This window comes from Pelobates fuscus, chromosome 3 (assembly GCF_036172605.1).
Source record: "Pelobates fuscus isolate aPelFus1 chromosome 3, aPelFus1.pri, whole genome shotgun sequence".
NCBI lineage: Eukaryota > Metazoa > Chordata > Amphibia > Anura > Pelobatidae > Pelobates > Pelobates fuscus.
The window spans coordinates 321,431,627-321,456,700 of NC_086319.1; the positions used below are offsets into that span (position 1 = coordinate 321,431,627).

Genomic DNA, 25,074 nt, shown 5'->3' on the forward strand with positions numbered 1-25,074 from the left:
AATGCTTCCCCATAGGATTGGCTGAGACTGACAAACAGGCAGATCGGGGAGAGCCAGCACAATTCAAACACAGCCCTGGCCAATCAGCAATTCCTCATAGAGATGAATTGAATCAATGAATCTCTATGAGGAAAGTTCAGTGTCTGCATGCAGAAGGAGGAGACACTGAATGTTTGGATGCATTTTAGGCAGCCGTGACCCAGGAAGGATCTCTAACAGCTATCTGAGAAGTGGCCAGTGAAGTTATCACTAGGTTGTAATGTAAACACTGCATTTTCTCTGAAAAGACAGTGTTTACAGCAAAAAGCCTGAAGGTAATGATTCTACTCACCAGAACAAATTCAATAAGCTGTAGTTGTTCTGGTGATTATAGTGTCCCTTTAAGCTAAAGTTGTTTTGATGCCTATAGTATCCCTTTAAAGGAACACTGTAGGCACTAACAACTTTTTATTGAAGTTGTTATGACTAATTCCGCACACTGAAACCTGCAGAAAAAGAATTTTGCAGAAAACCAAGGATAACTTGAATCGGTGGAGATAAACGAAAGCAGCCATGTTCATTGCACCTGACAAGAAACTTTTACCAGATTCTTAAGTAGATCTTAGAGGTCGATTTTCTGGTTGAATTGAGCAGGAGATCCAGTGTATGTTTCTCCACCTCTTGATTCCTGAGGATTAACCTGGCAGCAGCCATACCATCTATCTGAACATTCAAAGTGTTTCCATTGGCTGGGCCATCAGTCTCAGTTCCGAAATACAACTTTAGTTCACAGTTGCTTTGTCTGATCCTATTTTCTGTAGAATATGTGGAATTAACGAGACTGGAGAGAAAATTTATACTAGGCTGAGGTCCCAGGTGATAGATAGGCCATCTATATAATACGGCTGATCTGTCCGGGATAGGGAAGCAAAAGATGATACTTTCTTGTTCAGCTTTGTTGCCATGAGATTAATTACTGTTTGGCCAAGCTTCTTTGTGATGCTGCCCAACATTTTTAAATCTAGCAACCAGTCTGTTTGCATCCACTATACCCTGCTCAGATCATCTGCTATAATGTTGTCTACACCTCTAATGTGAATAGCTGAAATGGCTACTAGTCTTTTTTCTGACCATGATATGATCTGTACACAGAAGAGGGACAGAGAAGCTACTCTTATACCTCCTTGTTTGTACAGGTAGGTGACAATTGATGTCTGATTGAATTCTTCCTGTGATCCATAGCTGGAAAGAAAGTAGAATCTCCAGAACTGCCTTTAGTTCCCTGAAGTTGGAGGGATGCTTTGCCTCTTCTGAAGTCCATCTGCCTTGCCAAAATACGGCATTTAGGTGAGTGCCCCAACCAGTTTTTGAAGCATCTGTTGTAATTGTAAGCCTAGACTAAGGAAATGTGAATGAATCCACCATTTCAGCTTGTTTCCTACCTTTTGCGGATATGGTGTACTCTATGTCCAAATCCTCCTATTCCCTGGACCAAGAATTTCCAATTGAACGGGTGTCATTCATGCTCTGGCCTGCTTCACTGAGAATTCACAGTGTGCTCATTGCCTCTCTCATAGAACAGGTTGAACGGGTTCGCAGATCAGAAACTTATTTTTTTCTCTATCTTATCTTCTGACATAAAGTCTACTTCTAGGCCTAAAAGATGATGCTTGTGGAGGGAATGAAGATGTGTTTTTTTTCCTAGTTTACCAGCCATCCATGTTCCGGATGTTTCTTCTCGGTTGCAGACTCGAGTTGGCTTTTAGAAGCCAATCATATAAATAAGGAACGACTGAAATACCTTTTTCTAGAAGACCTGCTGTTAAAGGAAGTAGAAGTTTGGTAATAATTCCTGGAGCGGTGGAGAGTTTGAAAGGGAGAGCTTTGAATTGGAAGTGCAAAACTGTTCTTATTAGATTACAAATCTCAGATATTTCCTTAAATTCAATGCTATACTGATGTGAAGATAGGCATCCTTTAAATCTAAGTTGGCTAGATAATCCCCTCATGTGGGTGACTGCGTTCACATTCTTCAAATCCAGGACCAGACAAAAGAAATTGTCTTGTTTCAATACTAGGAAGAGTCTTGAATTGACCACCTGAAATTGCTCCTACTTGGGAACTTTTTCTATGATTCCTTTTCGGAGAACAACCAGAGATTCGGTTAGAAGAGCATATGGCTTTACTTGAGAGGAGAGGAACTGGGAAAAAGGCACTCCTAGAAGTCTTACTTTGTATTAAAGGGATATTCCAGGCGCCCAGACCACTTCTGCCCATTGGAGTGGTCTGGGTGCCAACTCCCACTACCCTTAACCCTGCAAGTGTAATTATTGCAGTTTTCATAAACTGCAATATTTACATTGCAGGGTTAAGTCCTCCTCTAGTGGCTGTCTACTAGACAGCCACTAGAGGGACTTCCATGTTCATAGTACACAAATAGTGTTTTAAAACGACGATGGACATTTAATGCTTTCCTATGGGGAGGTCATATGCGCGTGCGCAGCCATTGCTGCTCATGCGCATTAGGTCTCTCCCGCAAGCTGACGTCGGCGAAAGAGGAGAGTAGGCGGAGCCTGACCCAGCGCCGAAGGACATCGGCGCTGGACACCGGTATGTCACTAAAGGAGTTTTAACCCATTCAGCAACTTGGGATGGGAGGGAGAGGGGCACTAGAGGGTCCTGCAGTGCCAGGAAAACAAATGTTTTCCTGGCTTTGGAGAATCCCTTTAATTTCTCATGGTGTCCAACACTCAAGGGTTTGCGTTGTCTGTTCCCATTGCACGCTTGTAATTTTCCTCCCATTCTTTTTTTATCTTGCCTGTTATGAGACTGCTTCTCACCGAGCCTGGTATCCTGCGGTTTTCTGCAGAAGCTGCGACACGGATTACTATAATTGGTATGATCTTTGTGTGCAGGAAAAATATATATTTTCCATCTACTTCTCTTATCTTGAGGGAGTGCTTTTTTTTCTTTAGATCGGACATCTACTTGATCAGTTCTTCTTGTGGAGAACCAAACAATTTGTGCCTTTCAAATGGAAGCTCACATAAAGCCGCTTTAGTAGCGCGGTTTCTGTAGTCCAGGATTTCAGACAGATTGCTTGTCTGGCAACATATGAAAACCCCATGATCCAGGCTGACAGTTTCAGAACCTCTTCTGTCATGTCACCAAAAGAATTAGTTCGCCATTCTGATGATTTTTTTTTTGCAGATTAATAAACTCTTAGTCTGTTCCTTCTAAGAGACAATCTTCCACCTTCCCACCATAACAGCCAACACTTGAACAAATTTGTTTAATTCCTCCACTGGATAAACTACATCAGATGTAGACTCATGACTAGAAGCTTTTGACCAAGAGGAATGGGAAAAATCTAAAGGTGAAGACGACCTCTGCCTTTTCCTTCACTGACTAATTATTTCACGGGCAAAGGCAGAATCTCTGGACTTGAGTGCAGATTCTTTCAATAACTCAAGGTTTGGGAGAGATCCTCCTTGAACCAGCTGAGAAATGTCTGCATCTCCTTTTTCTTAGCCTTCTCTAATGCTTCTGACGAGCACTGGTTACATGTCTTTTTCTTACAGCTGTCTGACAGATGGGTAGTACGCTCACTACAGGCTAGATGCTTGACTAGATTAGACATTTGCAAAACATAACAGAAGTCTATGACAATATGAAGATAGCCATGAAGCCTTTAATGTAAAAGAAAAGGTTATTAATTACCTCAAAGACCTCAGTACCGTGTGTGCAGGGCTGGTGATATGGCATACCTTGCTGTCGGACAGGTGTTCAAAGCTTAAATAGGCTCTTCAAATTTCATACCAGAAAGCGGAATTCCAATTTCTAAACCAGGTGGAACGCAAACTCAAAGAAAAGAAAAAAAAGTTACCTACGCTCTCTCCTTAATCCCTATGTATATTTAGACCATGGTTCGTCAACCTGGTCCCTACCGCCCACTAGTGGGCGTTTCAGGATTCCAGGTGGGCGGTAGGGATTTCCAGGTTGATCGGGCGGGTGCGAGCCGGCGGTTCCCGTGGGTACCGCCGTGACCATTTGCGGCTCCGGCCCGCGCGGTAAACCGCCAGGGCCGCCTTCCAAAGTGTCCATCGGGTGACCCATGCTGTCAGGGCCACCCGATGGATGCGGATTGTAAGGGGGCCCGGTCAGCGCTGGGCGCTTTAACAGCGCGACTGGGCCCCCTGTGATGACATCAGAGCTGGGAGGAAGTGATTCCCCGGTCACTCCTCCCAGCTAAAACTGAGAGCCGCGCGGAAGGAACACCAGGGAGTCAGAGTGGGAACTCTGACTCCCATCCACCTGAGCCACCACTGGACCCCAGGGAAAGTCACCCTCCTGCACCTTAAAGGTAGGAAACACGAGGGTGACTTAAATATAATGTGTGTGTGTGTGTCTTTGTAGGTATGTCTTGTGTGTGTGTGTCTGTATGTGTCTTTGTATGTATGTCTTGTGTGTGTGTGTATGTGTCTGTCTGTATGTATGTGTGTCTTGTCTTTGTATGTATGTGTCATTGTATGTGTGTCTTGTGTGTCTGCATGTGTGTCTTGTGTGTGTCTGCATGTGTGTGTGCATGTCTGTATGTGTCTGTTTGTATGTGTGCCTGTCTGTTTGTATGTATGAGTCGTGTGTGTGTGTGTGCCTGTCTGTGTCTTTGTGTGTGCCTGTCTGTGTCTTGTGTGTCTTGTGTGTATGTATGTGTGTCTGTATGTATGTCTTGTGTGTCTGTATGTGTGTCTTGTGTGTGTGTATGTCTGTCTGTATATATATGTGTGTGTGTCTGTCTGTATATATATGTGTGTGTGTCTGTATGTGTCATTGTATGTGTGTGTGTGCATGTCTGTTTGTATGTGTCTTTGTGTGTGTGCCTGTCTGTGTCTTTGTGTGTCTGTGTCTTTGTGTGTCTGTGTGTGTGTGTCTGTGTGTGTGTGTCTGTCTGTGTGTGTGTCTGTGTGTGTGTCTGTGTGTGTGTCTGTCTGTGTGTGTGTCTGTTTGTGTGTGTCTGTCTGTCTGTGTGTGTGTCTGTCTGTCTGTCTGTGTGTGTGTGTGTGTGTGTGTGTCTGTCTGTGATAGTGGGCTACCTAGCTCAGCCTTCCTACTGGGCATTGCTATAAGGACGGTTAAAAAATAGAAAAAAGGGGGAAAAAAAGGTGGGGAGGGGAATTGAGGAGGGAGAGGAGATGAGCTGACGCACAAATGAGAAATCATATTATGCGCAAACAAAGAAGTCGTCTGAATATCACTGAAAGAGACCTTCGTTTGTTCCTTACGAAAATCGAACCAGATATCAAATATTTAGTCTCGCAGCATCAACCTCAAGGATCTAATTAATCACTAGTAAAGGTAATTTCAATTTACTTTTTTGTTTTCTCATTAACCTTTATAAAGTTAAAAACCTTATAAACCTGCATTAAGTAGAAATAAAAAGATAAATGTACGTACATTTATTTATTTTAAAACACCCTCCTTTCTTAAAAATATTCCGCATTTGCGCGAAAACTGGTGGGCGGTAAGGAAATGTTTTCAACCAAAAAGATGCATTAGTGGGCGGTAGGTAGAAAAAGGTTGACTACCACTGATTTAGACAAACGCAAACTCAGCCCGGGCACGCATTCTACTGTTGTGCACAGACTCCATGATCATAGGCGCACTTCCCGAGACCAACTCCAAGGTTCATAGCATTTTCTGTGTGCCATAGGCTAAAAAGAAAAGAAGAAGAGCTGCATGGACCACTCCATAATTTCGCCAGGCTCCCCTCCATTCTCCAACAGGTAAACCATCTGGTTTCTTCCCACAGCTCGCATCCAATGCACTGCACCAAACCAAGATCAGAAGACAAGACATGTCGAATCAAGTAAGAACTGGGGCTGCAGTATCAAGTGCTGGTATTTAAGATATAATGGGGTGGGGTTACATCTAATAATTTGCATATTTTATTATAGAGGCTACTCGTACAACTGAAGGTAGAACATCCCCTAAAGTTAGCCAGGATTAGAAGCAAATAAAATGAGATGTGGAGCAGAGAAGACAGGAATAAGATATGGAATACTGTACAACTTTCTAATACTATATAAGGTTGTAATCAAAATGATTCCACCCCAATTGAAAATCAGGTTTATTGTCAAAATGTACAGACTTTCAGCTATTTGCATTGACCAAATCAAACTAAAGCAAGTGGAATAGCTCAATACAAGGAATGTGATTTCCCCAAATACCACATGTGACTTTTCCAGTTTAAAATGTATTCAACCCCATCTCGCTGTGATGACCTGCTGCAAACAAGATGTATAACCAGCCACCATCTTCTGGCAGCGTTTATGAGGAATCTCAGCCCATTGCTCATGAGCAATGGCCTCCAGTTCAGTAATATTCTTGGGTTTGCATGCTGTAGCCTCCTTCTTCAAATACCACCAGAGATTTTCTATTGTGTTCAAATCAGGTGACTGTGATGGCTACTGTAGAATTTTCCAGTACTACTTCTGCAACCAAGCTTTGGTGGCGTTTGAGGTATGCTTTGGATCATTCTCTTGTTGGGAGGTCCAATAACGCCCAAGTTTCAGCTTCCTTACAGACAGCATGTTTTCTCCTATGAATTCCTGATACTTCAGCTAATCCACCTTGCCTTCCACACGCGGCAGGTTTCCAGTGCCAGAGGATGCAAAGCGCTCCGTAGCAGCACCAAGCCGCCACCATTATGTTCAACTGCAGGCAGTGTTCTTTTAAGCACATGCTTCATTCTTCCTCCAAACATACCGTGGATCCATTGGACTGAAAAGTTCCAGTTTTGTTTCATCGCTCCACAGAACAGAATTCAAAATCTGTGGTTTATTTATAGGATTTTGAGCATACTGGAGCTAACTTTTCTTGTAGTTTTGGGTCAGCAGTGGTGTATGTTTTGGAGTTCTAGCATGGAAACCTTTTACGTTTAAGGCACGCCTTACTGTGCTCACTGAAACCTCAGTGCCTTTTGCCACCAAGTGTTGCTGCAGGTCTTTGCAGTCACTTGAGGGTTTTTAACAACCTGACTTCTCAGAAACCTGGTTGCAGTCACTGATAGCTTCCTTTTTCTGCCCCGTCCAGGTAATGTAACCACTTTTCCCTTCAACTTTGAACTTACAAACAATGCTTCCCACTATGTCTCTAGGAACATTCAGTACCTTCACTATATTTTTGGATCATGTTCCTGCTTTGTGAAGGGCCATGATCTCTTAACATTGTGGACCATTCTTTTGACTTAGCCATATTTCTAACATGCAGTCAAACGTTACACTTAAACTCCAAGCCAGTCCAGGTGTTGCAAGTGTTCCAGCTCAGGCAAACATGGTGCAACAAAGGCCCTTGATTACTTGCATCAAGTGTGCAAGGAGATTGAATAATTTTGAGACTAGAGAATTCATAAGTTGCATTGTCAGTTGAATTTGGGGAAACCAATTGAAGCTTTTGTTTTGTTGAGCGATTTCAATTGCTTTTGTTAGATTTGTTCATTGTAAACAACTGAAAGTCAGTACATTTTGACAATAAACCTGATTTTCAATGGGGGTTGGATAATTTTGATTACAACTATATAATTGAGCATGCAAACGTACAGGTAATTATTTAGGCCAAAAGCTAAAACAACTAATAACTGAAACACTTTGCATGCATGACATAACCTTTGTTACAAAATTTCAGTGATTTACCATGTGTTATAGCCTGACTAAAGGTTTATCTAGAACCTCAAATTTTTCTTTATAATGACAGGGGACATTAACAACATAGACAATGCAAAATTTAAACAAAGATGGTGTTTATTCCTAATAAATTAGTACACATGGTAATTTTGGCAGCTTGGTGTGTTCCTTTAATACCCACAGCATCTTACACTACAAGGAAAACAGCACAGTTGTTCTAAACCACCATGGCCTAAGGTTAAGTCCACAGCCACGAACACTGGTTCAGAGAGTTCCCCCAGCTTGCACTTTAAAAGCTCCTTTCATGGCAAGACAATTTTATTAAAAAAAAAAAAAAAAAAAATCCATAATCAGTTTGTAAGAGCAATCAGTGCCTCAACAACATTTCCCATGTGTTCCCGTAAGCTCCTTTCTGCTGCTGTTCGCGGAATCTCCATCTCATTCATCTGTAAAATAAGAAAGAAAGAAAACACGAATTTAATGGTGAGGCAGTCAAAAACACTTGTTATAAAATAAAAAACTTCCTTATCTATCTTGGTTTCTATACTTGGCCTTGGGGTAATATTGACAGGTAGTAATGTTGATAAAGCGCCTGTGTTGGATACGAAACATCTCATGTCCCATTAGCTTCTATTTTTTTTCCTTTTGGTCGTCTTCCCACCACCCCCCGCCCTTTTCAACAGGTGTTTGGACTTAATCCTATATATTTTTTGTCTGGTCTATCCATACACTTATGTGGTCTGTACTTTATTGCCATGTTTATACGGCACACTTAAACCCGTACTAATATTAAGCCGATTCACTAATTTTCTTCCATATTTTGTAATCATCCTATGTGCGGTTTTTAATGTGTTTTTTTTTTTTTTTAAATTGTACATTTTGGGTGATAAAACCCTAATGCATACAATGAACCATTTTCGTCACTCTGTTCCTTTCTAATGTGACCAGCCTTTCGTCCCTCCCTTCTCTCTCCCTAAAGGTTTCATCTCGGTCAGCTATAACAGGTCTGCCCTTTCTTATAGAGTATTAGTTATTGCTTTCTTCCTGTCCTTATGGACACTGCATTCCATTTTACATTGTGATACTGATTTTATGCTTTCCTTTTACTGCATTTTTCTTGATATGCTATTGTGTGAAATGTTCTTTAAAAAAAAAAAAAAATTAAAATAAAGTAATACACATATATGGCTTGAAAACAAAAAGAACAGCAGGAAAAATAAAATGTAGAAAGATATTTGCAATTCTCCAAACATGTTTTTAAAAATGCTTTGTTAAGAAACAGTCAGACAAAATAAAAAAAATAAAATCCACTCACAATAAGCTCTACGTCTTCTTTTTTTATTGTAACCTTTGCAAGCTCCTTTTCTCTGGGGGGGGAAAAAAAATGCATATTTGTTTCGCAGCATAACAGTTATTACAACAGCAGAATTTGTTAATATCTACATGAAATTATTCTAGATAATATGTTTAGGCTCAAAATTTATGTTTATCTAGGGGCAGGACACTTGCGCATCATAAGGCGAAGCGAGCTTGGAGTATTACTTTTATATAGTGGTGCCAAGACCATGTCCCTGGACTCTGTCAAATTACAGTGCTGTTTGCGAAAAATGATTCAAGTTCTTCTCCAAGAGAAACATCAGGTGCCCATGTCTGTATGTGGAAAGGTCTGTGACCTGGGTGTGGAGACTGGATACAAGTCTGTTTGTGTTGTAAAGTTATGATACTAATTTAAAAAAAAAACTGAAATGCAGTTATTAAGTACATTTGCCTGTGTGAAAGTGCCATGCACAACAAAATGTATTTTGTAATGCTAACCAGCATTACAGTTTGCCATTAGTAGAGAGTGTTGCAAGCTAAAATTTGATTATATTTTAGATGTGGGGAGATGGAAATGGAAGTAAAGCTTGTCAGGGACGTTTTATCCGTTTGGCTATTTGACCCTTAAAGGATCACTATAGGGTCAGGAAAACAAACATGTATTCCTGACCCTATAGTGTTAAAACCACCATGTAGCCCCCCTGGGCCCCTCATGCCTCCATAAATGTAGCAAAAATCTTACTGTATTCAAGCCTGAAGCTGTAACTCTGCATGCCGTTTGCCTCAGAAAAAAACAAGCAGTCTGCTGACATCAGACGTGGTAGCCTGATCCAATCACAATGCTTCCCCATAGGATTGGCTGAGACTGACAAGGAGGCAGATCAGGGGCAGAGCCAGCATGATTCAAACACAGCCCTGGCCAATCAGCATCTCCTCGTAGAGATGAATTGAATCAATGAATCTCTATGAGGAAAGTTCAGTGTCTGCATGCAGAGGGTGGAGACACTGAATGCTTGGATGCATTTTAGGCAGCCATGACCCAGGAAGGATCTCTAGCAGCTATCTGAGGAGTGGCCAGTGAAGTTATCGCTAGGCTGTAATGTAAACACTGCATTTTTTCTGAAAAGACAGTGTGAACAGCAAAAAGCCTGAAGGTAATGATTCTACTCACCAAAACAAATTCAATAAGCTGTAGTTGTTCTGGTGACTATAGTGTCCCTTTAAAATTGAAATTCACTTTGAATTTGGTTTAAATTGCCCTCAAGAAATAAAGGGGGATAACCAAGTTTTAGAAATCTGTCATATCCTTTTGTAATTTTATTCTAAGAGTGGGACTATATCATATTATGGACACTGTCGTAGCTTTTTTTTTTTTACGAGTTTATAATAAAGGGCATTCTATAATTTGCTTTCATGATTGCACACATTGGCATTTTATACTTGCTTAATATTTATTAGGCCTTTTCTTAGATCCTAGTTTCATGTATTTACTTACCATTAGATGCAGGTCATGTGTTATAATGCAGTATGCACTTTTTTATAGCTAAGAATTTGTGACATTTTCATGTGTTTTGCACCTTTATTATTCTCTTTAGGATACACTTCAGTCTGAATTACAATTCACACTTTGTGTTGTGTGGCACTTAATTACATGTGGAAATATACAATTTGTGGTGTTTATTAGCACTTTATTGTAATTGATACACATTGATGAATTCTATTTTATCTTTGTGTCTTTTCTTATTTTAGGTGAAGTGATATTTACTACGAGATACCAATCTCCCTATGATATTTTTTCTCTTTATGTTCCCGTACACATGCACTCGGTGTGACACCTTCCCTTGTGTGATGTTGGTGCCTTTTTACTTGGCTTCACACATGCGCGCTTTGTTTGGGGCATTGTTCATCATGTGTTTCATCTTTTGAAGGAGCATTGATTATTGTGTATCATCGATAGGTTTGTTCCTTATCTTTTTGGCACCATGCTCCTATTCACTGCCACAATTGGAAAGATAGGGTAAGTGAGTATTGATACCAATTGCTTTGTTGTATATACAGGTGCATTATTATATGTGTTAGCTTGCAAAGACCTGTGATAAGGTTGAATTGTTGCTTTGCACATGATGGTCCAATAAAACTGATTTACATGAACCCAGTGAGTGACTGAAGCTTCTTGTTGGATATACTATATGCAGGGGATTTGCTGGCCCTGGTTCAGCTAAGCTCTCTGTGGTTCCTCTCTTTTTCTTGTGGAAAAGTTAGATTGCTGTAGTATTCACGGTGCAAGAAGTCTCCTGGCAGCACCCTCCTTTGCCAATAGTCAAACTGTTTTCAACATGCCTTCTCAATATACCCCAAAGTCCAACCCCCCTTTACAAATATTACTAAAGCAGATATTCTCCTTCTGCTTTAGTAATATAAAATTTGACCAAATTCTAAATGAATTCATTGTCAGTGTACCAGTAGTCAAATTAATAAATTCAGTCTAAAAAGAGACAGAAAGTAGGAACCTACACTTTAGTGACATTTGTGAAGAAGGGTCTGACGGTGGACACAAGACAAATGGCCTTGAAAACGGTTTTACATATAACTGTGGCAGCAGTATAACTGTGACAGCCCCATAATAATCACAGGACTCAAAATTTCCACTGAAAATGTATCCCTGGAGAGTATTCCATGGACAATAAAGTCTTGCAGTGTCAAGCCCTGAGAATTATATTAAGAAAATTACCTTTCTTGTTTTGCTTTCTGTTCTCGTGACCTCCTGTCTCCAATCACTGACATAGCCTAAGAAAGGAGAAAACAAAAGTTACTTTCACGGAAGCAGGTAAATGGCATTCACCTAGATGGCATCTCTAGGTTGCCTAAAACACCTAAAGCTCCTGCAATGTTTCCCTGAGACATGTGGATACGATTCCGAGGAGTTGGAAATAAAATGGCTATAATGGCAGCAGTGAGGGGCAAGAAACTTCACTTTGAAAACCATCAACCTTTCTTCGAAATTTTTTGCAGATTGACCTTTTTTTTTTTCTACTACTAATTTTTCTACTACATCATAAAGCTGCTGAGGGACTCTGGAATTATTAAGGAGGAGAACCCTCCTGACCGATGTGAATAGGGTCCAGCAAAAGCCCACCACAATGGCAGATTTGGCTGGATTTCTTCAGACCTTTGGGCTCTCTCTGCATTCAGGGACAATACCTTACGGGCAAAGTTCTTGCGACCCATCAACTTTCGCACCACTTTTTCTGCAGTGCTGACAGTGTTGAAATGTCTTGGGTAACCGCCTATAACTTATATTTCTCTATTTCTTAAAAAAAAATTATATAAATTTTTTTTTACAGATCCCTCTCCCTATTCATTTTGAAGATTCTCAGGGATACCCCCCAGTTTATAGAACTGATCGATTATTTTTATTTACATAGTGAACTCTATATCATTTTTGGCTCAATTTCTCATGATGTCACATTTCCCATGGGTTTCTTCATCACTTTTGACTTATTTCTTATATCCTTTATAAAATAAAAATAAAAAGGGACATATTAATCCGGGCATTGTTTTGTCACTGTCTTTGCAATTCTCTTGTATGCATTGCGTTGTATGGGTCTTTGCATGAGACAAATAAAATAAAAGACGGTCAAAAGAAACCAAGCTTTTGTATAATAACTATACAGTGAAAGCCATGTATTTATTTTAATGATGGTTATGATTTTCTAAGAGCAGGCAGACTCTCTCCCGCACAGGTAATAATAATAAATGATGGACTATCCCAGCTGTATCTCTCCTGTCTCCCGCACAGGCAGTAATAATAATAATAATAAATGATGGACTATCCCAGCTGTATCTCTCCTGTCTCCCGCACAGGCAGTAATAATAATAATAAATGATGGACTATCCCAGCTGTATCTCTCTCTCTCTCTCTCCTCCTGTCTCCCAGGTGTCTGACCACTCTCTCTCTCACACAGGTAGTAATAATAATAGATGATGGGCTATCCCAGCTGTATCTCTCTCTCTCTCCTCCTGTCTCCCAGGTGTCTGACCACTCTCTCTCTCACACAGGTAGTAATAATAATAATAATAGATGATGGGCTATCCCAGCTGTATCTCTCTCTCTCTCTCCTCCTGTCTCCCAGGTGTCTGACCACTCTCTCTCTCGCACAGGTAGTAATAATAATAAATGATGGGCTATCCCAGCTGTATCTCTCCTCCTGTCTCCCGTACAGGTAACAATAATAATAGATGATCCGCTATCCCAGCTGTGTATATATCTCTCTCTCTCTCTCTCTCTCTCTCTCTCTCTCTCTCTCTCCTCCTGTCTGACCCATGCCTGGCTCTCACCGTCTCCAGGTTGGAGCTCTGAATCTCTTTCTCCTCTGCATAGTCTGTGACCCGCTCCAGGTCGGCCGCACCGCTGTCATGTTTGCGGGGTTTGTCCGCCGGCCGCTCGCTGCAGTTCTCCTCTGTCTCCAGCTCCAATTCCACATCCCCTTCGGCAGCCATCTTTACTCCCAGCACGGGCAGACAGGCAAGGCGCTAGCAGGGAGAGCTACTTCCGGTGTGCGGTGTGCACGCTTCCCACTGCGTCACTACCTGCGTCGGACGCTTCGTTAACGTCACTTCCTGCACGGTCCGCCATGTTTGTTGGCGAGTGACAGCGAGTTTGGGCGGCTAATGTTATCTTTCTGGTCAGGTCTGCCGTTACTGTGCAGCCTGCCCCGGGGACAGTCACCGAGGCCAGCAGCCGTTTCCAATATGGTGTAGGCATTTGGCGTAAAGCTGTGTTGAGACCTCTGAAACAACCGGATATGACGTGTGTCAGATAATCTGCATCTGAAGCAGCTGCGGCAATGTTTTATTTGGAGAAGCACTGCCAGGAGTTCATGTTTGCCAGGCACTAATAGGAGTATTCAGAGTATAGTGCATTGCTAGGATACTAAGATAGCAGATTTGGGCTTCTGTATACAATATGAAGTTTACTATAGGATGGAACGTTTTATCAATTATTTGTTTTTATTATTGTTATTGGAAAGTGTAGAATTTTTATAGATTGAAATGTTTATTAAATTGAATATTGTGGTATTTTGACACTGTTATTTAGATGGTCCTGCTTTGGGACAATTCTCTAAGCCTGGCAATATTCTCCTGTCAAACTGGCATATGCACTATTCATTGCCAACACATTGTCTTTTACACAGAGTGATGGCAGGCTCTCCATTCCTAGACTCCTGTAGTCAATGCAAGTATTGCTGGCTGGACAGTTGGCCATGGTGCAAGTGCTGGGAAGCAGGAGAACTGCCTTTAGGATGGTTCACCCGTTCTCCCCTGCAAATAAAAAAAGGCATAGATATCTGTGCTGATGAATTTGGTGAAATGGGGCGAGGGACCTATTTTATGTATTTGTTTTAACAAATCTATACATTTGCTAGCAATTCTGCTTTCAGAAGATAGAGATGGTATTTATTGTACTTTTTAATTAGGCAAACGTGTTTATATAATGACATGCACACTTTAAAGGATACGCCTAAGCACCATAATAAGTTTGTGATACTTAAAGCACCTTGATCCCACTCTCATGTTTAAAACTGGGCAATGATGTTTAAGCATTCCTGCAAGACTCTACATTGAGTGACAGCTCATTGGCTGGGCATAGCTCAGAGCTGATGGCTTCCAGCTGTGAGGAGACAGGGAGGAACACTTGGTGGAACCCAGGTAGAAAGTCAAACTGTTAGCAAATGGATTGACTGTTTACAGTGGGCTGGGCACCAGTATAGTAGTGTAAAGGGTGCTTGGAGTGTTATTTTTATCTATATAATGCATTTATAAAGTTTTGCTAGACAAGCCCCGGATTTCCCAAAGCAAACATGGCAGCTACCTTTCCTTCTTGCTCTGTTGTTTAGGGTGAGATACCTTAATTAAAGACTGGACGACTAAACCTCTCTTCCAGCATGCCAGCATTATTTCTTTGTGATGCACATTGTGGAGCTGAAAAACCATTTGCAGGCAGACAGCACACCTTTCTGACTCATCACTCCCAATAAAAACATGGGGATGGGAGCAGTACAAGGACTTTATTCAAAACATGAGAGTAAAGAAATTCTGCAAGAACAAAGAAAACACAAGAATAAAGAAATTTCAACCAAAAGAGACAGAATAGTGAAGGCAGCAAGAAGAAGCCAGTTCAAAGCAAAAGGTTAGGGTCAGTTGGCGACAAGAGACAAACCAAACGTCGGGAGGTCAGGAAATGAAGACTGTAATAGAGTAGGGCACAAAAGAGAGAATCAAAAAAGGAAGTGGAGCTACAGAGTAACTGGGTCAGGGATGTTCTTGTGATTTTATAGGCAGGAACTACCCAAGGTGCATGCTTGACAAAGGACACTACCCTGTTGCCTACATGAAGCAGGCAGAGCCATGTCATGCCCATTTATTGCTTAGGGACCCATTGGCATCATTTCCGTGCATGACTGTGGAGCTTGCGCACTAATTGAAATGAAGGTGGCGGCTTTCTAATTGTCCAATATTAAAGGGATACTAAAGTCACCAAAACAAGCTTAATGAAGAAGCACTAGTGGTAGATCATGGCCTGCAGTCTCACTGCTCAATTCTCTGTCATTTAGAAGTTAAATTACTTTGTTTATGCAGCTCTAGTCACACCTCCCTGTATGTGGCTCACAAAGACTTTCTGCACACTTCCGGTAAAGAAAGAACTAATGTTTAAACTTCCTTTATTGCACAGTCTTTTTAATTGAGAATCGCTTATCTCCTGCTCTGTTAATAGCGTGCTAGACCTTGCAGGCGCCTATGTGTTATTAAAGTTAAATTTACAGTGCAGGGAATAGAAGTTAAGAGTTAAGTTAACATCTGAATGAAAATGAAATCATTTTTTCATGATGCATAGACAGAAACAAAAGTGATTTAACTCCTAAATGGCAGAAAATTGATCAGTGTGATTTCAAATGCATGATCTAAACAATAAAATTGTTTCATGAAGCAAAAGTTGCTTTGATGCCTATAGTATACCTTTAATCACGTACCTTCCTGTTCGTGAGTTAAAAATTACACATCCATCGCCGCGCACTGTCATGTGGTACAAGCATATCTGTCAGATTATACCAAGGTCGCCTAAAGTGCCATGAGCCATGAAGATGCCGAAATGCTAGTGAAAGCAATCACCAAACTGCTTTTGCTAAGAAAAAAAAAGTCTGCCAACAATTGTAGATCATGCTAACATAGTGTACCTATAATCTTAATGTCAGTAATGACAGGAGGCGAATTGTTGCACAACTCTCTTTACTGAAAATCTCCAGCAGCACAGGAACAAAAAACACCAATCAGAAAAAAAGGTAGTTGATACACAAAAGGCCTTGTTAGCCCCACCTCCTCCTCTTTCTTTGTAGCGAATAGTAAACCGGTAAATAACAGATAAATCAAACAATAAACGTATGTCAAAAAGTTCAATTAAAAAGTATGATCCTAAATCCGGGCAAGAACTTCCTGAAGAACAGAAGGAAGATGAATTTGTCCCTTGAAGAGAACCAATCACACTGAAAGAAAAAGAAACAAGTGAAAGGCAGCTGAATTGACAAGTTGTCCGCACAGTATGAGCATTAAAGTCATTTAAAACCGATTATGCATGTCATGAAGGAATAGCAATTCTAATTAATTGATAACTATACCTAAATAACAACCATACACATACAATCATGTAATGTCCAAAAAGAGAAAAAAAAATCCATATGAACGTAACAATTCAACACCTACCATTCGGGAGGGAAATATTCGCCTCCTCTCATTACTAAAATTAAGATTATAGGTACACTACGTTAGCATAATCTCTAAACATGTGCAATTCGTTTCGGTCCGAATATGTATTCGGACGAATTCCGGGCAATTCGGACATTCGGGTACTTCCGAATGTCCAAATTGCTGAAGTGCCGAGGTCCCGAAGTGCTGAAGTTCCGAAGTGTCAAAGTGCCGAAGTTCCGAAGCACAGTATTGCCTAAGGACTAATATACTTACCCAGTGAAAGAAGAAAAATGTTACATTGTATACAATTTTAAATAAAAAGTATACAAACATAGCCAGGATTCACCTGTAAGCATTTGCAACACTTACAACAATCAAGTAACATACATTCATATAAAATGTAAGTTACTTGGCCAGTCAATGTAATGACAGGAATGAATAAGTAGATAACTCCCTAATTCCCACGGCATTAGAGAGCTATCTACTAAAAGGCTGAAAGACCTAAATTGGTCTTTCAGACAAATTTACTAATACTAAGTAAAGATTACTTTGTAGTAGTAAATTTTGCCCCTACTCGCTATGCCGTGAGTAGGGGCATGTCTATTAAACAGTGAGCAGCCTCTGGAGGACCTAATGTCCTCCCCCCTGGCCCCTACCCCTGAGCGGTGGGTGGGGGCCCTAAATACTAAAAAGGGGTTGGGGCCTAATGTCCTGGCCCCCACCCCTGAGCGGTGGGTGGGGGCCCTATATAGTAATAGGGGGGGACCTAATGTCCTCCTCCCTGCCCCCACCCCTGAGCAGTGGGTGGGGGCCCTACAGTAAAATAAGGGGGGGGGACCTAATGTCCTCCCCCTGGCCCCCACCCCTGAGCGGCGGGTGGGGGCCCTAAATCCTAAAAAGGGGGGGACCTAATGTCCTCCCCCCTGGCCCCCACCCCTGAGCAGCGGGTGGGGGCCCTAAATACTAATAAAGGGGGGACCTAATGTCCTCCCCCCTGGCCCCCACCTCTGAGCGGCGGGTGGGGGCCCTAAATACCAATGGGGGGGACCTATTGTCCTCCCATCCGGCACCCACCCCTGAGCGGCGGGTGGGGGCCCTAAAAAATTTCACCCCCCAGGTGACTAGGGGTCCCCAAACCCCTAGTCACGCCTTCCCCCCCCCAAAAAAATTATCCCCCCCTTTTTAGGATTTATGGCCCCCACCCGCTGCTCAGGGGTGGGGGCCAGGGGGGAGGACATTAGGTCCCCCCCTTTTACTATTTAGGGCCCCCACCCACCGCTCAGGGGTGGGGGCCAAGGGGGAGGACATTAGGTCTCCCCCTATTAGTATTTAGGGGTCCCACCCGCCGCTCAGGGGTGGGGGCCAGGGGGGAGGACATTAGGTCCCCCCGTTATTAGTATTTAGGGCCTCCACCCACCGCTCAGGGGTGGGGGCCGGGGGGAGGACAATAGGTCCCCCCCATCATTTTACTTTAGGGCCCCCACCCACCGGGGGGGGCTATTTTTTTTTTTTTTTTAAACAGTGAGCAGCCACAGGCTGCTCACCGTTTACTAAACATGCCCCTACTCGCGGTATAGCGAGTAGGGGCAAAATTTACTAATACTAAGTAATTTTTACTTAGTATTAGTAAATTTGTCTGAAAGACCAATTTATGTCTTTCAGCCTTTTGGTAGATAACTCCCTAATACCGTGGGAATTAGGGAGTTATCTACTAAGCGGCTGCAATAGAAGTGCCGAAGTTCCGAAATGCCGAAGTTCCGAAGTGCTGAAGTGCCGAAGTTCAGAAGTGCAGAAGTTCCGAAGTTGCCGAATTTCCGAAGTGTCGAACTGCCGAAGTTCCGAAGTGCTGAAGTGCCGAAGTTCCGAAGTGTTGAAGTGCCGAATTGCCGAAGTCCCGAATTGCGAAAATTCAGAATTTCGGAATGCCGAACCGAAAATTTTCCCCATGCACATGCCTAATAATCTCCAATTTTACCACATGACAGGAGGCTTCATATTTGCATTTTTAACGCTAAGTATCAAGGAAAGCAAAGGAGGCATGAGAAGTCTGACGAAAATAAAACACTGTGAATGTATTCTCACGTGTCCAATCAGAACAACGCATAATGTTGTCAGGAGAGACTCCTGCCAAAAAAAATGGGATGCGGCCGCACCCCTAACCGAGTGGGCCTCAAAACAGGGTTTAACACCGGCTAACGATAAAAGCCAGCGGACCCATCTGGCCAGTGTTGTAGATGACACCAGTCCATGAGGCTTGACATATGAAATCAAAAGCTGACTTGCCGAAGAGGTTCGGAGGGGGATGGTGATTTCGGTATAGCGCACCAACGTCTTAACCACACACAAATTGGGGTCCGCTTGAAAATACTGATAAAGCACCGAAAAGGAATCTGACTTAGTGCGACGAGAGACTGTAAAGGAAACCCTTTCTGGAGTGAAGGCGAAACTGTCCACATCGAACGCCCTGATGTCCGCCACGTGACGAAAAGAAACGAGGCAAAGCAAAATGGTAAGTTTGTCCGACAGTTGTTTCAGAGAAAGGTAAGGATTATCCGGCCAAGCGCTAAGGAAGCATAGCACCACGTCCCACAGACGCGAATATTTCGGTGCTGGTAGTCTCGACAGGTTCAATAGGTCTGGAAACCATGCTTGGCTTTGCCAAAGTAGAGGTATGAGAAGGAGAGATACACTGTATGTCCATGTGTGACAGAGCACCGTCGCTATCATGGAGAACGGAGGAAACGCATATGCTCCTCGTTTCGGCCATGATTGCAGGAATGCGTCCCCTGCTACGCAATTCAGATCTGGGTGCCACCTGTAGTATTTCGGAAGTTAGTGATAGGTCCAGGAAGCAAATAGGTCCAGGTGTAATGGGTTGTTCAGATGATTTAATTCCTGGAAGATCGAGACATTGAGCTTCCAGTCGCTGTTGTCCCACCAATGCCGTGAGAACCTGTGTGCCGTCAGGTTAGTAATTCCCAGCAGGGAAGCGTAATATTGCGAGAGAGGCAGAATTTGTATATGTCCTTCATGGCTTTCGTGAGAGCCTGGGATCTGGCCCCTCCCAGACGGTTGATGTACTGCACTGCCGAGACGTTGTCTATGTGGAGCAGAATGCAGCAGTTCGACATGTCTTTGGCCAAGCTGCTTTTGTGAAGGATCCCGCAATCAATTCCAGGCAGTTTATGTGGAGTTCGGTCTCATCCCCTTGCCAAGGTCCCCCTGTGGAGGAGTTTGCGCAGTGGGCGCCCAAGCCCCAGATGCTGGCGTCCAATTCCACAATGAAGTCCGGGGATGAGCCAAAGATCACTTTGCCATTCCAGGCTTGTATGTAAAGGAACTACCAGCGGAGTTCCGTCCGAACATTTGCTGAGAGTGGAATCCAGTGATCGTAGCTGTGTCCGGAGTGTAGACATCTCGCCTTCAGGCGTTGCATGGCCCTGTAGTGTAGGGGTCCCAGAAATATCGCCTGAATGGAGGAGGACAGGAGTCCCACAATCCGAGCGAGCATCCTGAGGGGGATAGTATCCATCTGTAGGACTCGTCTGATTTTCCTCCTTAAGGATGTTATCTTCGCTGTAAGAGGGCATAATACGCAGTTCCATGAGTCGTTCTTGAAGCCAAGGAACTGGACCAGCTGGGAAGGAGAGAGAGACGATTTCTGTCTGTTCACCACGAAATCCAAAGATTCCAGAAAGTGAACTACAAATTTCGTCTGCAATCGTAGCCTGGAGGCGGATTTGCAGAGGATTCGAAAATCGTCCAGGTAAACGAGACATCGTACGCCCATGGTTCGAATGTGTGCCATTACTGACTTCAGCAGCTTCGTGAAGCACCACGGAGCCAAGATGAGGTCGAACTGCAGACACGTCAACTGACATGCTTGTCCTCTCCACCTGAAGCGAAGAAAGCATTGACATTCTAGGGCGACGGGGACCGTCAGGTACGTGTCTTTGAGGTCCAGACGGGTGAACCAGTCGTTCATGATGAGGAGGTCTTGCAAAATATGTATCCCTTCCATCTTGAAATGTCTGTACACTACGTAATAGTTAAGGTGCTGCAGGTTGATCACTGTAGCGTTACTCACCTTTCCCAAGGGCCGGCCTCGGTCCTCTCTTCAAGCCGCGCGCGGTCCTGCGGCTGCACGAGCCACGCGCGGCTCATCCGACGCTTCTGGCAGGAAGACGGGCAGTGACCGCGAGATGCGGTCACGTGTCCCGCCTGAATCTAAGAGCGCGCCACGAGTCTCCTGCGCGCTCTTAAAGAGACAGTGGGAGCCTAAATTGCCAAAAGGCGCCCATTGGCCCCTGTCATGCCACACACCCCATACACTTACCTTTTGGGGGTGTGGAAGTGACAGGAGCCAATCACATTAGTTTTGAAGCTACTTATACTTACCCTTTTCCCTTAGTTCCTTGCCCTATCGTGGTTTCTGCTACAGTTCCCTTTAGCGCTTGTTGTGTTCAGTTGTGTTCCTCCGTATTTGACCTTGGCTTTGTATTCTGACTTCGTTTTCGCTTTATCCTTGTCTGTTCTGTTTGCCGGCTTGCTGTTTCCTGTGTACCAGACCCCGGCTAGTCCTCGTTTACGCTGTCTCTTTGTGCCCTTGACCTCGGATCGTTCCTGACTCTGTACTTCTCCTATATACGTCGAGTCCGGCCATTCTAAGGTCCGGTAGACGTATCTCACCTCTGTACTGTCTTCTGTTTAGCTGGATCCTGCGTGTAGGGGTATATTCTCGTTACATTACGATAGGGCCATGGACCCCGCAGATTTAGCTCAACAGATGGCGTCCCATGAGGCTAGATTTATAGAGCAGGATCACTGTATGGATCAGATAGCTCAGGCTCTCCAGACGCTCTTAGCTAAAACCATTCCAGCAACCACACCTAACCCTCCTACACCCCTTGTTCCTGAAGTATCTACTTTGCCTAATACTTCGGCCCATTTAACACCTCCTCCTAGGTATGGAGGGGATTCTAAGACATGCAGAGGGTTCATTAACCAAATAGAATTTCACTTTGAGATGTATCCACGTTCATTTCCCACAGAGAGGTCTAAAGTTGGGTTCTTTATGCACCAACTTACCGATAAAGCACTTGAGTGGGCAAATCCTATTCGGGAAGCTAATGGACCTATGGTGCATGATTTTCACAGTTTTCTTACAGCTTTTCGCAGAACTTTTGACACTATGAAAAGGTCTAAGAATGCCGCAAGAGCATTAATGAGAGTTAAACAGGGTTCTAGGTCTGTGGCTGGTTTTGCTATTCAGTTTCGTACCCTTGCCTCACAGGTAGATTGGACCAACAATGGGTTAACTACTGCCTTCATGGAAGGTTTATCAGACTCTATATTGGATGAGGTAGCAGCTAGGGAGCTTCCTATTGCCTTAGAGGACCTTATTGACTACCTCATTGATATAGATCATAGGATTCGTGACAGGCTCTATACCAAGAACAGGAATAGACGTTTTGTTACACCTATTCACCCCAGAGTTAATATACCGGAGAATGTTAAAGTATCTGAAGAGGAACCTATGCAATTAGGGGTTGCCAAACTCTCTGATAATGAAAAATTACATAGGAGAAGGGAGGGACTCTGCCTATATTGTGGTAGGAGAGACCATATGGTAAAGGAATGTCCTTTGCTCCCGGAAAACTCTTGCACCTAAGACCTTATAGGGGACTGGCCTTGGGTGTGATTTCTAAGCCTCTTACATTGCCTCCTAACCGACTGCTTCTCCCTGTTTCTTTACATATGGGAGAGAGTTGTATAGTTGAAAATATATACGCTCTGGTTGACTCTGGGGCAGCTGAGAATTTTATAGACTCTGGTTTTGTAAAGAAAAACAACATTCCCATCAGAGAGAAGGAGATACCCTTGGCCGTTGAGGCCATAGATGGTAGACCATTGATATCTCCAGTTGTTACCCATGAGACTGCACCGTTACACATGTACACAGGGGTTTTACACTATGAAACCACTCAGTTCCAGGTCATCACCTCTCACTCTTCACAATTAGTGTTAGGGTATCCATGGTTACGTGCCCACAATCCCATTTTTGACTGGGAGAAAGGGCAGATAAAATCCTGGAGTGAAGCCTGCCACGAGTCATGTACTATTGAAGTCACGCCTGTGAATTCTATTAATGTTCCTACCATTCCTCCTTTGTCTACGGCTATACCCTCTCAGTACTCATCTCTAAAAACTGTCTTCGATAAAAGGGAAGCCGACAAATTACCGCCTCACAGACCCTACGATTGTGCTATTGACTTGTTGCCTGGCACTATACCTCCAAAGGGCAGGGTGTACCCTTTATCGGTTCAAGAAAACCGTGTCATGGAGGAATACATTAAGGAATCATTAGACAAGGGATTTATTAGGAGATCCTCTTCTCCGGCTGGAGCGGGGTTCTTCTTTGTATCGAAGAAAGAGGGTGATTTAAGACCTTGTATTGATTATAGAGGTCTAAATAAAATCACCATCAAAAATGCTTACCCTATACCATTAATAACAGAATTGTTTGACAGGCTCAAACATGCTACGGTATTCACCAAACTAGATCTTAGAGGAGCATACAATTTGATACGTATAAAAAAGGACCACAAATGGAAGACTGCATTCAACACTAGGTCAGGTCATTATGACTATACTGTCATGCCATTTGGGCTTTGCAATGCCCCAGCAGTATTCCAAGAATTTATTAATGATGTCTTAAGAGACTTTATTCACTCATTTGTTATTGTGTACTTGGACGACATTTTAATATATCCTACAGATCTACACACTCATCACAGACATGTTACGACAGTTCTGAAGACCCTTCTTGCTAATGGCCTTTATTGTAAACTAGAAAAATGTCTATTCGACCAATCCGAGGTCCAGTTTTTGGGGTATTTGATTTCCGCTAAGGGTTTTCGTATGGACCCCCGGAAGCTCGCTGCTGTCATAGAATGGCCTCTGCCGCAAGGTCTGAAAGCCATCCAGCGTTTTCTGGGTTTCTCTAATTATTAGACGTTTTATCAAAGGTTTTTCGTCTATTGTAGCACCTATTACCCGTATGACAAAAAAGGATGGCAATACTCATGTCTGGTCTTCCGAGGCACTTCAGGCTTTTGACTTTCTTAAGACTACGTTCGCCTCTGCACCTATTTTACAGCATCCTGTCCCCTCATTGCCCTATATACTTGAGGTTGATGCTTCCGATATCGGGGTAGGTGCTGTCTTATCTCAAAGAGAGTCTCCTGAAAAGCCATTGCATCCTTGTGGCTTCTTTTCTAAACAAATGTCCAAAGCAGAAAAGAATTATGATGTGGGTAATCGCGAACTCCTTGCTATCATTTTAGCACTCAAAGAATGGAGACATTTGTTAGAAGGCACTAAGGATCCCATCCTCATATTTACGGATCATAAGAACCTATCCTACCTTAGCGAAGCTAAAAGATTGTCTTCCAGGCAGGCTAGGTGGTCACTGTTCTTGTCTCATTTCAATTATATAATCACCTATAGGCCAGGTGATCGGAACACTAAAGCGGACGCTCTGTCCAGACAGTTTGAAACTATTGACAAACAGGAGATTGATGTTACTCTTGTCATTCCCCCAGACAGGATAATAGCAACTACTATATTGTCTATTTCCTCGTCCCTCTTGCAGGCCATACAAGCAAAACAAAGCATGGCACCTAGCGAGAGGCCTAATGATAAATTGTTCGTTGACGTTCCCGAGAGACGGGATATTCTGTCACTATATCATGATACGAAGACTGCTGGACATCCTGGTATTTCCAAAACTGTGTCAGCTGTTTCTCGGTATTTTTGGTGGGATTCCTTACGAAAGGATGTCACTGACTATATAAGTGCTTGTACTACTTGTGCCTGTATGAAATCCTCTCGTAGAGTTCCTTGTGGGCTGTTGCATCCGTTACCCGTTCCCGAGAGGCCTTGGTCCAACCTATCAATGTATTTTATTGTTGAATTACCCCCTTCGAATGGTAACACAGTCATCCTGATGATAGTTGATCGGTTTTCCAAAATGGCTCACTTTGTGTCTCTTCGCAAGTTGCCCACATCCAAGGAACTGGCTCTTATCTTCGCTAGAGAAGTATTTTGGTTACATGGCATTCCCTTATCTATTGTGTCCGATAGGGGTAGCCAATTTATTTCCAGGTTCTGGAAAGCCTTTTGTTCAGAAATGGGTATTTCTCTCTCGTTTTCTTCTGCTTACCATCCCCAGTCTAATGGAGCTGCTGAACGTGCCAACCAGTCTCTGGAGCAGTACCTCCGTTGATTTGTGTCTCACCATCAGGACAATTGGTCTGACCTGCTTCCTTGGGCTGAATTTGCTCGGAATAAC

General features: G+C 43.0%; 1 protein-coding gene across 1 annotated transcript; it reads right to left on the bottom strand.

The window, feature by feature from the left end:
* Positions 1–7,988: 7,988 nt before the first annotated feature.
* HYPK (huntingtin interacting protein K) lies at positions 7,989–13,543 on the bottom strand. Its single transcript, XM_063445656.1, has 4 exons — positions 13,317–13,543; positions 11,710–11,765; positions 8,977–9,028; positions 7,989–8,107 (listed from the first exon to the last, which is right to left on the bottom strand). The coding sequence occupies exons 1-4, from the start codon at positions 13,476–13,478 to the stop codon at positions 8,012–8,014; spliced, it is 366 nt and encodes a 121-aa protein (XP_063301726.1). The 5' UTR covers positions 13,479–13,543; the 3' UTR covers positions 7,989–8,011.
* Between the last annotated feature and the right edge of the window lie 11,531 nt (positions 13,544–25,074).

Excerpts from the sequence above, each read along its gene's own strand:
- HYPK (XM_063445656.1), bottom strand. The coding sequence starts at position 13,478 with ATGGCTGCCGAAGGGGATGTGGAATTGGAGCTGGAGACAGAGGAGAAC. Across the intron at positions 11,766-13,316 it reads AGAGCTCCAACCTGGAGACG|GCTATGTCAGTGATTGGAGA; the intron begins GTGAGAGCCAGG and ends CTCCTTTCTTAG. Across the intron at positions 8,108-8,976 it reads AAGAAGACGTAGAGCTTATT|ATGAATGAGATGGAGATTCC; the intron begins GTGAGTGGATTT and ends CTTATTTTACAG.